This window comes from Chlamydotis macqueenii, chromosome Z (genome assembly GCF_036417535.1).
Source record: "Chlamydotis macqueenii isolate bChlMac1 chromosome Z, bChlMac1.mat, whole genome shotgun sequence".
Taxonomy (NCBI): domain Eukaryota; kingdom Metazoa; phylum Chordata; class Aves; order Otidiformes; family Otididae; genus Chlamydotis; species Chlamydotis macqueenii.
Genome location: NC_141593.1, coordinates 59325053 through 59338723, shown reverse-complemented (window position 1 = coordinate 59338723; position 13671 = coordinate 59325053). Strand labels below are relative to the sequence as shown.

Genomic DNA, 13671 nt, shown 5'->3' with positions numbered 1-13671 from the left:
GGATGCTTTAAATTGGACCCATATCCATTGTTGCCTGCTGCAGTTAGATATTATATACTTTTCATTTTTTATCTTGAAACATCAGCTTTAAACTTACAGGGATTTACATAGTATGTGTATGTGTATACCATTATATTTATAGCTAAGACTATCCAGTCCAATGTTAAATACCTTCAGGAACTGACTGAAATTTATACTAATTGTCTTCGAAACTCATTATGTGCAACCTCCATCAGTACTTTGGGAAGCAAACCTGTAAAGCATGTACACCTGTTCAACTTGTCATATGTAATTGCAGCACTTTATATTAGCATTACATTATTTTGTTGAGTGTCCAGTCTAACTACAGTTGAACTGTTATTTTGACTTTATTTTCTAATGGTGTGTTTGTCAATTTAATTTACAAGAACAGGTTCCATTCCATTACTCTCAAATGCTTGAAAGATAAATGAAATTAATTCATAGTAAAAAGAACTTCCAGAATTCTACACCTTCTACTCTTTTCTAACTCAGTGCAAGGTTTCTTTTGTGAAAGAAGAGCTGCCCTTCCCACACTGTGCAATCACACAGTTACGTGTCTGAAGTTAGCACCTATCCTCTGTTTGGCAACTATGAAACAGATTGCATCTTCAATCAGTAGTTCATCTCACTATAGATCATTGTCATTCCCAAAAGCTACCAACACACCAATCTACTCAAAGAAGGCATGCTTGCTGATTTGGGGGGTTTTTTTTGTTTGTTAAATCAGCTGTGGCTAAGGCATTAATGACACTGACCACAACTCCCAATAACATTATCTTTTATTAGAGATCTTATTTTACATATCCCCATAAGATATAAAACCTTCCAAGAGAAAATATCAAAAACCTTCAGTTGAAATCAGTTTGTTTCAGACAATATGAGCAAGTAAATCAAAGACATTTAAGATAAAGGAATGTAAAAAAAAAAAGTTCAGCACAGGTACAACTCTGGCATGGAAAGTAATTACAAAGTTTTCAAACATTTCTTACAGAGCATTGTCTTTAAAACCATACCGGAAGGTAAGGATGCTTGCTTCTCTTAACCAGTAGTTATAAACCCAGCAGCTAAGGAAACAGGAAAAAAAAGAAAACAGTAGATGTACAATGCACAGAAGAAACAAGAACTTAATTGAAATATCCAACATAACAAAAACACAGTGTAAGAATTCCTTAAGAGCTGTCAAAAAAAAAATATATATATCCCCAAACCCATCAACAGTCACACTCTGAACCAATTAAAGTAAAATTTATTATCAGATTTAGACTGGAGTTTTGACTTAGTTAAGGATTTCAGGAAAGGATCTCAAATTGAAAGCTGTTCTTTTGTTACACAAAAAAAAAAAAAGCAAAATAAAGCAACACAGATTAAAACTGCTGGTTAAGGAAGATTCAGGCATCATGATTGTACAGCTGATGATAAAATAAAAGATCAAATGCTATATGAAAAATCTTTCGGAAGCAATTCCAACAGGCAAAATACTTTAAAACTTTATTGCATCAAAATTTTATTTTTCTGCCTAACAAAACTGAAATAGTATTTTGAAAGCTCTCTTGCACAGAACGCATAGAAGTCTCTGAAGCATTTTAATTCTGAATACGCAACAAAATAAATGTTATGAGACACTTCTGCTGGGAAGTCTACCAAGCTTTGAGTTCCAACAAAAAAATAGTATTTTCAAATACTACAGCTAAGAAAAGTTACAGTACATGTTTATTGCATGAAAACATCCATTTATTGGATCCATCTGATTCCTCCATTTGTGGTTACTGGTTCTTATATTCTTGATACAACTTGCACCAGATTCTACTAAGTATTCCATTAACTATAAAACACACAGTAGATTGAATTAAGTAGGGAAATCTACACAATCTCAACAGAGATCCAACCTGTGACAATGTATGAAATAAAAATTTCACTTTCATTTTCTTTTAAGATAGCCTGTAGCTACATGATATACTTTGATACACTGTGGAACAACAATGATGCAATTAAATACAGTACGCAATATTAGAGTTAGAAAATAGCACATCTTTTTACCAGTTACAATGATTTTTCATGCATTAGTATTAAAGATAAGCAATGATGCGTGGAAACTAAAGCATAAGCAAGATATAGAAGAAAGAGTTATGAAGATAAATGAAGACTAAGAAATGGAATCATATTCAAGTGCATGTTTATGTGTATTAACTGTAAACAGCAGCTCTACTTAGGGAAATATTTTCCACACTTGAATGGCTTCAGCACTAAATATTAATTACTTAATATGTGAAAATAAAGCAATTCCATTCTTCAGTAATGTGAACACTGGCAATGTAAGTGAGGTTGCAAGTTTGAAAAATGTTGAAAATACAGGCACGTGATTCTGAATTAACAGGTCACCACAGTCTGCGACATGCAAGCTCATATTTTGACGCATCTGCAAACTATGTCTTGCTTACTATTGACTCTCTGCAGGAAGCTGCAAATTCCTTGAAAGCAGCTGAATTTAGATTTTACAGCAATTCTTTTTTTTTTTTCTGTTTCATGTTATGACATCATTTTAATACATTCAAATAGTCAAAATGTTCAGAATAAGATAGCACAAAACTTAGTGCAGGAGGACATAGATCAGAGTGTGGCCAGCATTGTCAAAGAGGAGATACACAGCTTCAGTATTATATAAACTACTTTTCCTCCAAAAACATTAACAGAGACACCAAAATTGTAACAAGACATATCAAAAAATAAGGCACATTTATCTTGATATGGTAATCTTGAAATAGAAAACTCATTTCAGAGAGCATCAGTATCTAAATGAGTTTTATAAAAAGTCTTGTATTCATGATCACTATGGACATTTCTCATCATACATGCTAATGGAATAATTGCACATATCCCAGTGTGTCAAGTAACAAAATGGGAATTTTATTAAACATTTCCATTGCAAAATTATTTTGTAGGTTAACGTTTTCCTATTTACATAACTCAGGTGAATGGCAGAAGTATTAAAATCTACCATCACTTATCAGAAGTACTGCAGGCTTTCATTTTACCACAATTAATAATCCCCTTTGTGTTGAATAAATTGAAATTAATTGTGGAATAAATTGAGATTATTGTAATTTATATAAATGATTGTAAATATTTGGACATTAGCTACTACACAAGAACATTTTATTCCATTTTATTTCCAAGCTGCATTAGGATTTTCTACACTGAATTATTTGTACATAAATTCATGAAGGATCAGCAAAGAAGGCTGTTTAAAATCCAATCCCCTCTTTAGGAAAATTAAAACACCAGAAACATCATTAGTTAGTATTTAACCTGAGATTTCATCTGTTGAGAGGTTAACATCCTTAGAAATTTCTTCACTTGTTGCATTAACTTATACTGATGTTACTATTTTATGGAAAAAAAAAAAAAGTTGCTTGCAACATGGCTTTTCACTGTGTTGGTCAAAAAAAATATAGAACGCATGTTTTTCTCACAGTATCCAGAAGCTGGAATAACAATAATGTGCTTCTTATTGCACGTGAAACTTAGAGGAGACATAATTGTAGATTCCTCTTCTCTATCTGAGTATTAAAGCCAGATCTCATCTTAGCCGAATCCGGAACGTATTTATCTCCATAGAACTCATACTTATTTCACTTATATTTCTGGCATCTGGAGGTGAATGCATCAAAGATAAAGATGCAGGTGTAAGACTTTCCACTCTGAATTTGTTAAAGAGTTTATGCACCTTTATCTAGGAAAAAAAAAATATATATATTTAGAAAATACAGTATTTATCTTAAAATTGACTTTAGCCTAATCTCTAACAATGATCCAAATGATACATCCCCTTACAAATAACAGCACAGCAATACTTACACCAAAGACTATGAATATTTTTAGAGCACCATGTCTCAGATGCTATACACTAAATTAGATCTTTTTGGGCAGCGTTCACTTGCCACATTTTAAAGACAGTAAGTTAAATAAATTATTAAAAAACTGGCTGGAAATATCTGAATTAAAACTCCATATTTTGAAACAAAACAACACTTTATTGTCTGCTTAAAGAAAATATCAAACCTATTTCAAGATTTAATAACATTTCTACAGATTCATAACCATCCAGTCCATCTGTAACCTGCAGAATAAAGTTGTATAATTTATATTTCACAATTTCATGTATCATGTCAATTCTACAGCAATTGCAAACCACTCAGATACTTGTAAATGGTGTAGGTCATGAACATGAGCATGGGTAGACAAAGGACGTGCTATAATATGCAACAGTTTTCAAAGTAACAGTCACATAATTTGTGGATATGTTAATAATATTAAAAATATACACTTCAGAATATGTATTCTGACTATTTTACTCAGTAAAGTTCTAAAACAGTATTAAAAATTATCGAGAAATACTCATCCCTGTTACATGAAAATAACATTTACAGGAAGTTAGTGAGATTAAAACCAACCTAGATGTTTACTTCTTGATGGTCACATGGTTATTCCCACACACCTGCAAATCTTTATCAAATGGAAAGCAGCTTTCAAGATAAACATTATTATCCTGAAAGCATAACTCTTGAGAAATAAATACCTAGAAATAAATACCTATAATTTGACTTAAATATCCATGTTTCTGCAGGTAAGAAATGTCAGCATACCTTTCCCTGAGTAGTGGAACAGAGTAGACCCATATCTCTGTTTGAAAATCTACAGTCAAATCCCTTTCTGTGAAGAATCAGAGCAGCTTCATCAGATGGCTCAATATCTACCTACAAATAAACAAAATAAAAAATTACTTAGAAAGTAGCAGAAAGACATTTTAAGACCTCATAAAATCATCATTACCTCACAGTGTTAGAGCCACTTATGCCTTAAATAATGTTCAGCCTAGATTGAACAGTCATGTTTCTTTTAATGTTTGCAAGACTAAACATAGAAAGAACTAAACAGCAAAGAGAGTTTAGACATAAGAAGTACTACAGAATGGAAACGTAAGTTGTTAACCAACAAGTACAAAGCTCAATAGATGCACATGTATAGACTCAGAATTTAAGTTCAGCTGTCACAGTTGTATTAATTGGCTTCCCAGAAAAACGATATGGCAAAACAAAACAAAAAAAACCATCCCTAGAAATCATATGCTAATGATAACAGCCAGTTTTAAATACTCACCGTGACTATGTTCCATCAAGCTTTCATTTTGCAAAGCTGCCCTCTAAAATCTAACTCAGCTTAAGGTGTACACGAAACCATACACTAAAACACAAATATCAAAATTTTTATGATTATAGATAAGACATATCTATACATACCTGAGGGACTCTTGAGCCTCAGTAGGCATCAAAGAGGAAGTCAAGAGTAACCCACTATCTCAACTTCCTAGTTTGGACTAAATCACTTTTTTTTTTTTTACATTAACATGTAGGAAACCACTCTTGTACAGCAAGAGTAACAGAAAAGAAATTCTTCACATTATAGATGAATGTGCACACAAGTTATCTTCACACCACGAGTGCCACATGACAAGATGCCCTTCATGATGCAAGCTCTTTGCTGTATTGCTACACTCACCTAAGTAATTTATTTTCCATGATGCATTTATTTATTTATTTTTGTTGTTTCACATTCTTCAACTCTTCATCTTATTACATACATAACAAGGGCATAAAAAAGATGGTTCTATCCACAGTCAGGCAGCTCTTTAGGCTATTTTTCTCTATTTTACTTCTGGTTTACTTCTTTTTGTACTGGTGCTTTTTCCCAAAAGTCTCTGCTATGAGTTATGTTCATTTCTTGTACCTCAGTAAGCTATCTATGCGCTTGGAGAAACCCATGCCAACAAGCATTAGGCATTTTGTGATGCTTTAGCTCTTGAAGGTGTAACAAACCTGAGAGGTCTTAATCTAATAGGCTTCAATCCAAAACAACTGTGTCCTAATAAAGGAGCTCTTGGATCAGCTTGAACCAGCTTCTTTGAAATCCAGCATGATAAAGCTTTACCGTATGACAAAATCATAGTAATAAGTACTCATTCGGATAATAATAAAAAAAAAAAAAGCTAAACCAATAAACTTAGTGTTTTCCAAGTTTCTCATTTAAAACAGTAAAAATTTATTCAACAGTATTTGGAATTGAAAGGAGACACTGCAGTAAAACACTGACTGGTAAAAACTTTGCACAGTTTACAAACAATGAATAAAATTCAGTACGAGAAGACACTCACGAACAAGCTTGTAACCACCTAAAATCAGGGTTTTAATTAATGGATGGTGTTTACAGTCAGCATATTCAAACAAGTTTGCTTAGTGTCATTGATGGTAGAAAAAGTTCTTACACTGCTTATTGGAACAGTACTACCACTTTCTACATTAAGTAGGGTGGTAATGACGATGCGGCAAAATTATTTTCCATTTCCAACTGTGAAATACCTGACTTGGTTTTCGCTGTCTTTTGTACTTGTAAGTAGATCTTTTTATGCACACAAAATAATACCGTCTGCCTAAATATCAGATTAGTGAAATATTAAAATTCTGCAAAAGCATGACTTTCATTGGGGTAAAATCGATGTTAAAATGCAAGCCAGTAATGGGTATTAACACTTTCCCTATTACAATGGAATTATCTTGTAGTAATCTGTGTAACAAATACATTAGTGCACTTCAAATGACAGTATGAACATTTCATCTCTTGAGTTTTAAAAATTAAATATTATCTTAATTAAGGTTCAAAAGATTTAAAACAGAAAGGTAATAAACAATTAATGACACCTTCAGGAAAAGAGTTTTGGTAAATATCAGTATCTATGATATAGAAGTCAATCTTTTAGAATTCCCAGGATTTACCATGCACACAACATCCCTGTGTAATAAATTAAGCTGTTCTAACCTACCATCAAAGCAGCTGTAAGACTGAGTAAGTTGCCCAGCCTCCACATCTACTTTAACTTACTTCTTACATCACCTCTAGGTAAATTAGATAAAGCGTATGCAAGCCTAAGGAGTGTCTGAGCAAGGATGAACCTAACTTACATCAAATACTCCTTCTAAACAAGATCATGCTAACTACATTAAAACCTGCAACAAATTTCTCAATTTTCAACAAACAACAACATCCTTAATCTTGTAAAACTTCACAGCATTGTTATACGACAAATATTCCCTAGCTACTGTACTATCAAATCTCTGGCTTACATTCTTGGAAAAGCTGCTGAAGTTTGATTTGATTTTGATCTCTGAGACATAAAATGAGGTTCTCACATCACACTTCTAGATGGAAAAAAAAAAAAAAATTGTGAGGCTCTCTCATAAGCAGTATCTCAGGGCAATGCTGTTAAAATTTTGATGAGAAAGAAAAAACACTATTTAAACACTTTCTTAAATCTGATTACTGTAAGCTAACAGACATGAATTGAATAGTCCAAGCAAGATGACAAAAATATGTATTTTATACTTAAAGGGACAAATGTACTCAGTTTTTTAATCTTGAGGCTCAGTCTATTTACAGTAGGTAAAATTTGTGTCAAACAACTTAAAAAACAGAGTTTCATTAAAAATTTATTTCAATTTCCTACTCCTAAGGCATTGGGCACTTCCATGACAAGATCACATATCTTACAACAATAGCAATAATCTTCCCACTGAAAGAAGCACAGTTTAAATGAAAATTATGGATTTCCTTACATTTTTTTCTCATTTATGCTTTAATGCATTTTAATGCATTCTGATTTCTACCTTTAGTCTTAAAAATATTTTATTTTAATTTTTCTACCCTTTTATGTGAAATTGTAGTGATATCATTTATTGAAAATCAGTTAAAGCAATGGAGTAGTTGTCTGCATTTCTGGAAAAAAAATTGTATTGTGTCAATTAGCTAGAATTATGACACTTGTCATTCAAATTCTCAGAAGACAGAGAAAGCAAGCAGAACGTGATGGGAGTTTTAAAAAGGCCATTTTGGCATGCAAGAAATCATTTGCAAGGCATAGCACCATTTCTGCTGTAGGGAAAAACTGTTCTGTACTTACTATGATAGTGCTTCTATCCTATGACTACTGATAACTTTCACTCTGAAATGCTCAAAGTACCACTGCAAGCTCAAGAGCTGTCAATCAAGGAATCCTTGAAATATACCGTTGTGGAAAGCTAAGAGAACATAACCCCAAACAATCTTATACCAACTGGGATAGTGGGGCTGGCACAACACAGATAAAATCACCTATGAGTAGTAACAGTCAACTCAAAAAAGCAGAGTCAGCCTTCCATTTCACAGCTTTCGTGGCCATGATACAAATAAGGGGAGGAAGTCTGGGCCTCAAAAAGGGAGAGGGAGCACATTCATGAAAATCTGCTCCTGAACTTGACATGTTGCAGCAAACAGGTATTGCTGACCTGCCTGAAGTAAATGAAAAAAATTTACAGTGAAGTGTGGAACATACACTTCACATTAAGATTTAATTGAATACAAAGTTTCATCCTAACTCTTCAAAGGCGTAAGACCAGCACAATCAAGAATTGTTCCACTTTGAAACTTGAAATAAGAAGCAGTCGCAGGCGAAGGAGTGTACATGCAATTGAATGACTAATAGAGAAAGTGTGAGAAAGTAAACTAATTCCTTTAGTTTTAAAATAAGGATTAAGACTAAAAATGATGAACTATGACAAAGCAGGAGCTAATAGCAAGTTTTGCAGATATTATGAATATAATCTGAGGTTATAAAGCAGTTGTACCTCAGGCTCCACAGGGACTCTAAGGGAGAAGGGACAACTGTAGTTTGTAAGTATCTAAGTATGGCAGAATTAAAAAGCAATTTCATCTACGGTAAAAGCACTAGTGAGTGATACTGCAATGCAGCATGAAGTTAATATACCCACATTTCAAAAGGTTTCCAGGGAAATCTGGAAAGAATTTATAGAAGAACTGACAGAAGAAAGATGCACAAACAGTTCTACTTCTATAGTTTATGAAACAGAAAATTGAAATATGGTGGTTACAATTGTGTAAGTTCCTTTGCAAGTTAAAAAAAAAAAATTAAGTACAGAACAGGTTTTTTGTTTGGGTTTTTTAAAATGTTATTTTGGGCAGGGGAGTGGTGCTTTTTGTTGTAAACCAACCAGAGAACAGCTTCACAGGATCCAAGAATTCTAAGTTGATGTTAGAATAATTAAAATAGGTCTTGGAGTTAAGCTTAAAATTATTTTAACAATTTATTCCTATGGATGTTAAGATGTAGTACATTTTCTTTCAGTCTTCCAAATGTTATTAGAAGGATTTAAAAGTATATGGTTTATTAAAACTACAAATGCTTGTACTCAGAACAAAATCTAATGATCTTAAATTTAATTCTTCTTAATATAGAAGAGGCCAAAGAACTCTTCTGCTCTTAAACTTTGGAAATGCATTGAAATGTGCCCTCTCTAGAATAATGCACTATGCACATTACTATTTTGTGAAAACACAATTCCTTTTTTTCACATTACTCAGACACAACACTCTAATTCTTGCAGAATTAACAAACATTAGTCATCATGAGTTTATCATATCATATAAACCATTCCCCACAATTTACTCTCCTAGTATTTGATTAGGCTATATTAATAAGCTATATCATACGTGTGCTCATAAAAATAGTGGCTTGGCCTTACCTTTGATTGAATTGTCCTCAGATTGACTATATGCATGTCACAAGGCATGGATGACATGAGTGGAGAAAAAGTATTTAGCATCTCTGGGACACCTGAATCTGCATATATTGTCATTGGAATTACAGGATGATTCAAGAAAGAAGAAGTCATATGGCTAAGAAGTGAGGGAAAACTGACTGACGCCTTTTCTTCGTTCTGCAAAATACAACAGAAAATTTTTGTAAAATCAAGTTAATATAACATCCTGTCCAAATTGTAAAACCCACTTACTTTATATATGATTCCATTAATTTAACAGAAAATTTTAATTTATAGACTGTCCATTTAATTACTTTTGGAAACTTCTGATCATCCACTAATTCTCTTCTAGTGCTAGGTATACTTCCTGGTTTTGCCAAATCATTAGTACATCTTTCAAAATGATCATTAGATGACACCTCCTTTTACACAACTCCACAGTTTTCTCTGTTAGCCCTTGATGTGTAAACAATGTAGTTTAGAGAAAGAAAATAGCTATTACATTTGCAGGTTGCTCCTATCTATTCAGTATCTACTGTCCAAATACTGACAGCCAGCTAGTCTTTTGCAGGCTTCCTTTTCTGCATAGATTTTCTGTTCTGTATTTCTTATGTACTTTTTTCAGATTCACCTAAATTGTATCTTATAGCCCTCTTTCTTTTTCAATCTAACTTCTTAAAACCGTTTGCTGTAAGAAATTCCAACTACCAAGTTTTCATTGGTCTGCAATGCAAAAGATTTCTTTCAGCAGTTTTATTTTAACGTCATGCCAGCAGGAACTGAAGGGACTCTCTCCCAAGATTTCACAAGTTTTGTACTTTCCCAAACTTTGTATTTGCAATGCTTTTACACAGCTGCAGAAGCTGTGTTACAATCCCAATATGATGAAGTCATAACAGCTAGTTAAAGCTCCATAGAAGCCAGAAAATAAAACAAGGAAACTTTACAAAGGCAATTTCTGTTTTAGTATGTCAGTGAAGATAAGGCAAAATAGCATGAAAACTTATTTTGCTCTTATTTTCCCTTGCATACTTAACTTTAAACAACCAGGGATTTATCTGGTTAAGTAAGTGATTTTTAGCAAAAACTTTGCAGAAAGTTTACTGAAAAGATAGTATCTTAAGCACTGATATATTAAATTTGTATTTTATGATAGGCTGAAAACATGGAAATGAAAAATAAATAGAAGATACTTAAACTAAAGGGGAGGATTATTTATTAGTGTATAACGGACAACCATGACAGTAATTTCTGGTTTGCAGTGCATATGCATGTACGCATATTTATTTATACCTCTGCAGTAGCATTAAGTACATCTGGCAGTGTAGCAATTGAAAATATGCCAGAGCTGAATTGATGCAAGATGATGATTTCTGTTTTATTCTTGGTGCTTTTCTTAGTAATGACTAACACTGTTTGCCTCTTTGGTATCTACTAAGCATTGATACTAATATTTTTACAGATCTGTGATGGTTTAGCCTGAATTACCACACAGTTTCTTGCTCACCCTCCCCCTCTCCAGTGGGATGGGGGAGAGAATTGGGAAGGAAGGAGAACTCGTGGGTTGAGATGAAGACAATTTACTAAAATAAAAAGGGAAAACTACAATACTAACAGAATATAAGGACATTAAAATATACAAAGTGAACAACATACATTTTCTCACCACCCGATGTCCCAGCAACCGATACAGCCCGTCCCAAGCAGCGATCACAGAAACAAAACCGAGCGGCAAGCAAAGGAGCAAAAGGGAGCCGGCAAGGTAGAGGGAACAAAGCCAGCAAACGAGGGAGAAAGACGGATGCCAGGAAGGCAGATACCCGCTCTGGCCATATATACTGAGCATGACGTTTATGGCATGGAATGCTCTCTTTGGCCAGTTTGGGTCAATTATTCTGTCTGTCTTTCTCCCAGCTTCCTGCATCTGCACATAAGCGAGACATGGAAAGCCAGACAGTGTCCCTGGTTTCATTCACAACAACTTGTACCATCAGGGTGTTTATCAACATTCTTCACACTCGAAATCCAAAACACACCAGCTACTGAGAGGAAAATTAACTCCATCCCTGCCAAAACCAGGACAAGATCTATTATGACCCCTAAATTACTTTCTAAAAATGGTAATAGTTGATAATTGTAGAGGATTGCTCCTTCATGTGCCTCACTACATTTATTTACATTGAATTCCATCTTCCACTTTACTGCATGCTTAATCAGTCTTGAGTCCTCCAATTCCTGTTAGCCTTGATTTTTTTTTATTACTTTGCATAGTTCACATCACTGGCAAACTTCCTTGTTATTATTTTCTTCTTTTTCAATTAAAGTACGAGCAAGCTTGCTCTAAGTACAACTAAAGCCAAAAGTCTTCAGTTCAAGTGACTACATGCATGCTCTACCCACAGAATTCAGGTTCAGTCATTTCCTCCTCTACTTTCAAACATTGCTAACGCACACTACAAATATGCTGAAGTAAGAATTGCATGCCCCATATCCAACACAGTTCCCCTCAACCCAGATTTCTCAGTTTTAAGGGACTCCAAGGAGCTGGAAAGAGGAAGAAGGGTGAGACTTCACAGAAACAACCTTTTTTTTTTTTTAAAGAATGTTTTATCTACATGCAAATTCTTACTGTAAGACATCCCAAATAGTTACTTGGAGAAGGGCCACAGTTTGTTAAGGGAAGAGTGACTGAAAAATTATTCTACTAAGTGCAACTTCATGTCTGGAAGTACAGTGTTTGCTGAAAACAATTAGAACTCATTTAGATGTGCTCATAATTTCAGAAACAGATGTTCCTCAGAAAATGCCACCAAGGTCATTTGAGATGACGAGTCGAAATGTTTTGAAAGCTTCCGTTCCACATACTGAAAAACACTGTGTACATAAACACAGATATGAAACCCATGGGTCAAAACCTTACCCAAATGCCAGAGATCAGAACAACAGGAAAAAAAGGGACGCAAGTTTGTATACTGGCTGATGAACATAAAAAAACCCACATGGTAAAAATGCCAGATAAATCCTCAGCCTTGTCTAGAAATAGATAGCACAGGGCAGATCAGTCTCCTAGGGCATAACCCTTCAAAGTCTTCTCCAAGGCTAACAGAAGTAATGTGAACAAAAAAGATATTTTTTAATATAAAGATGCAGTAATGTATATTGCAGTTGAAAAACCAGGAAAGATGGAAGACACTGGAAACTTTGAAGAATGTAGGTAAGAGAGAATAATTTACTATTAATGCGTAACGAGGCAAAATTCTCAGATAATCCATAGCAGAACCATAAAAAGTGGCTCCTAAATTCTTAGACTATGGAAGTAACTGAGGATTGCAGAGAAACACACATTTGAAGGACTCTGGCAAACGCTAACACCAGAGCTGATTCAACTTAGCTAATTTTTGCTTCCTCTAGTTTAGACATTCTGACATAGGCATAAGCATTTTACTTAAGCATTATCCACTTTGAAACTTTGAAAAGCTGCATTAAGATTTAGGTGGAGATTGTATCTTGGATTTTGTATTCCCACACCTGGAACAACGGTTCATTTTGGATGACTGCACCAACAGAACAAGTACAGCCATCCAGTGAATCTATGCAATAGCAATGGAAATGGAGAGTACAGCAGGTGTCAAAAGCTGCCAGGACACCAAGGGAAAAAGGGTTCTGCAAACACCGTGAAGATAATGCTATCACAGAAGACCCAGAAGGGACACTTCAAATCCCACTATTCCCTAGGTACCTCACAGTCATGAAAGGACATGAGTACATCTTTTTGCCCTCTCAACCTAGTAATCCAAAATTTAAACAGGACTCTGGGAAGAGATGGGAAATGTTTGCATGTAGACAATGCATTTGGAAGAGCAGTTGATCTATCCGCACACTGACTATGCGCGTGGCTTTCAGCAGTACCCTGCTGATGCTAAGTCAGAAGACATAGTCCCACAGTCTCCATCTAATTGAAGTACTGGTCTCTCAAAAGCAGCATTATTTCCTCAACTTCAGCGAC

At 34.3% G+C, this 13671-nt stretch overlaps 1 protein-coding gene across 1 annotated transcript in view; it reads right to left on the bottom strand.

The window, feature by feature from the left end:
• Positions 1–782: 782 nt before the first annotated feature.
• The window catches only part of MAN2A1 (mannosidase alpha class 2A member 1), a 115984-nt gene continuing 103095 nt past the window's right edge, over positions 783–13671 (bottom strand). The window contains exons 20-22 of the mRNA XM_086769882.1: positions 9648–9842; positions 4665–4775; positions 783–3751 (exon numbers count right to left, since the gene is read on the bottom strand). Coding sequence (XP_086626008.1) covers positions 3599–3751; positions 4665–4775; positions 9648–9842 — 459 coding nt within the window. The 3' untranslated portion in view covers positions 783–3598. The remainder of the gene's footprint in view (positions 3752–4664; positions 4776–9647; positions 9843–13671) is intronic.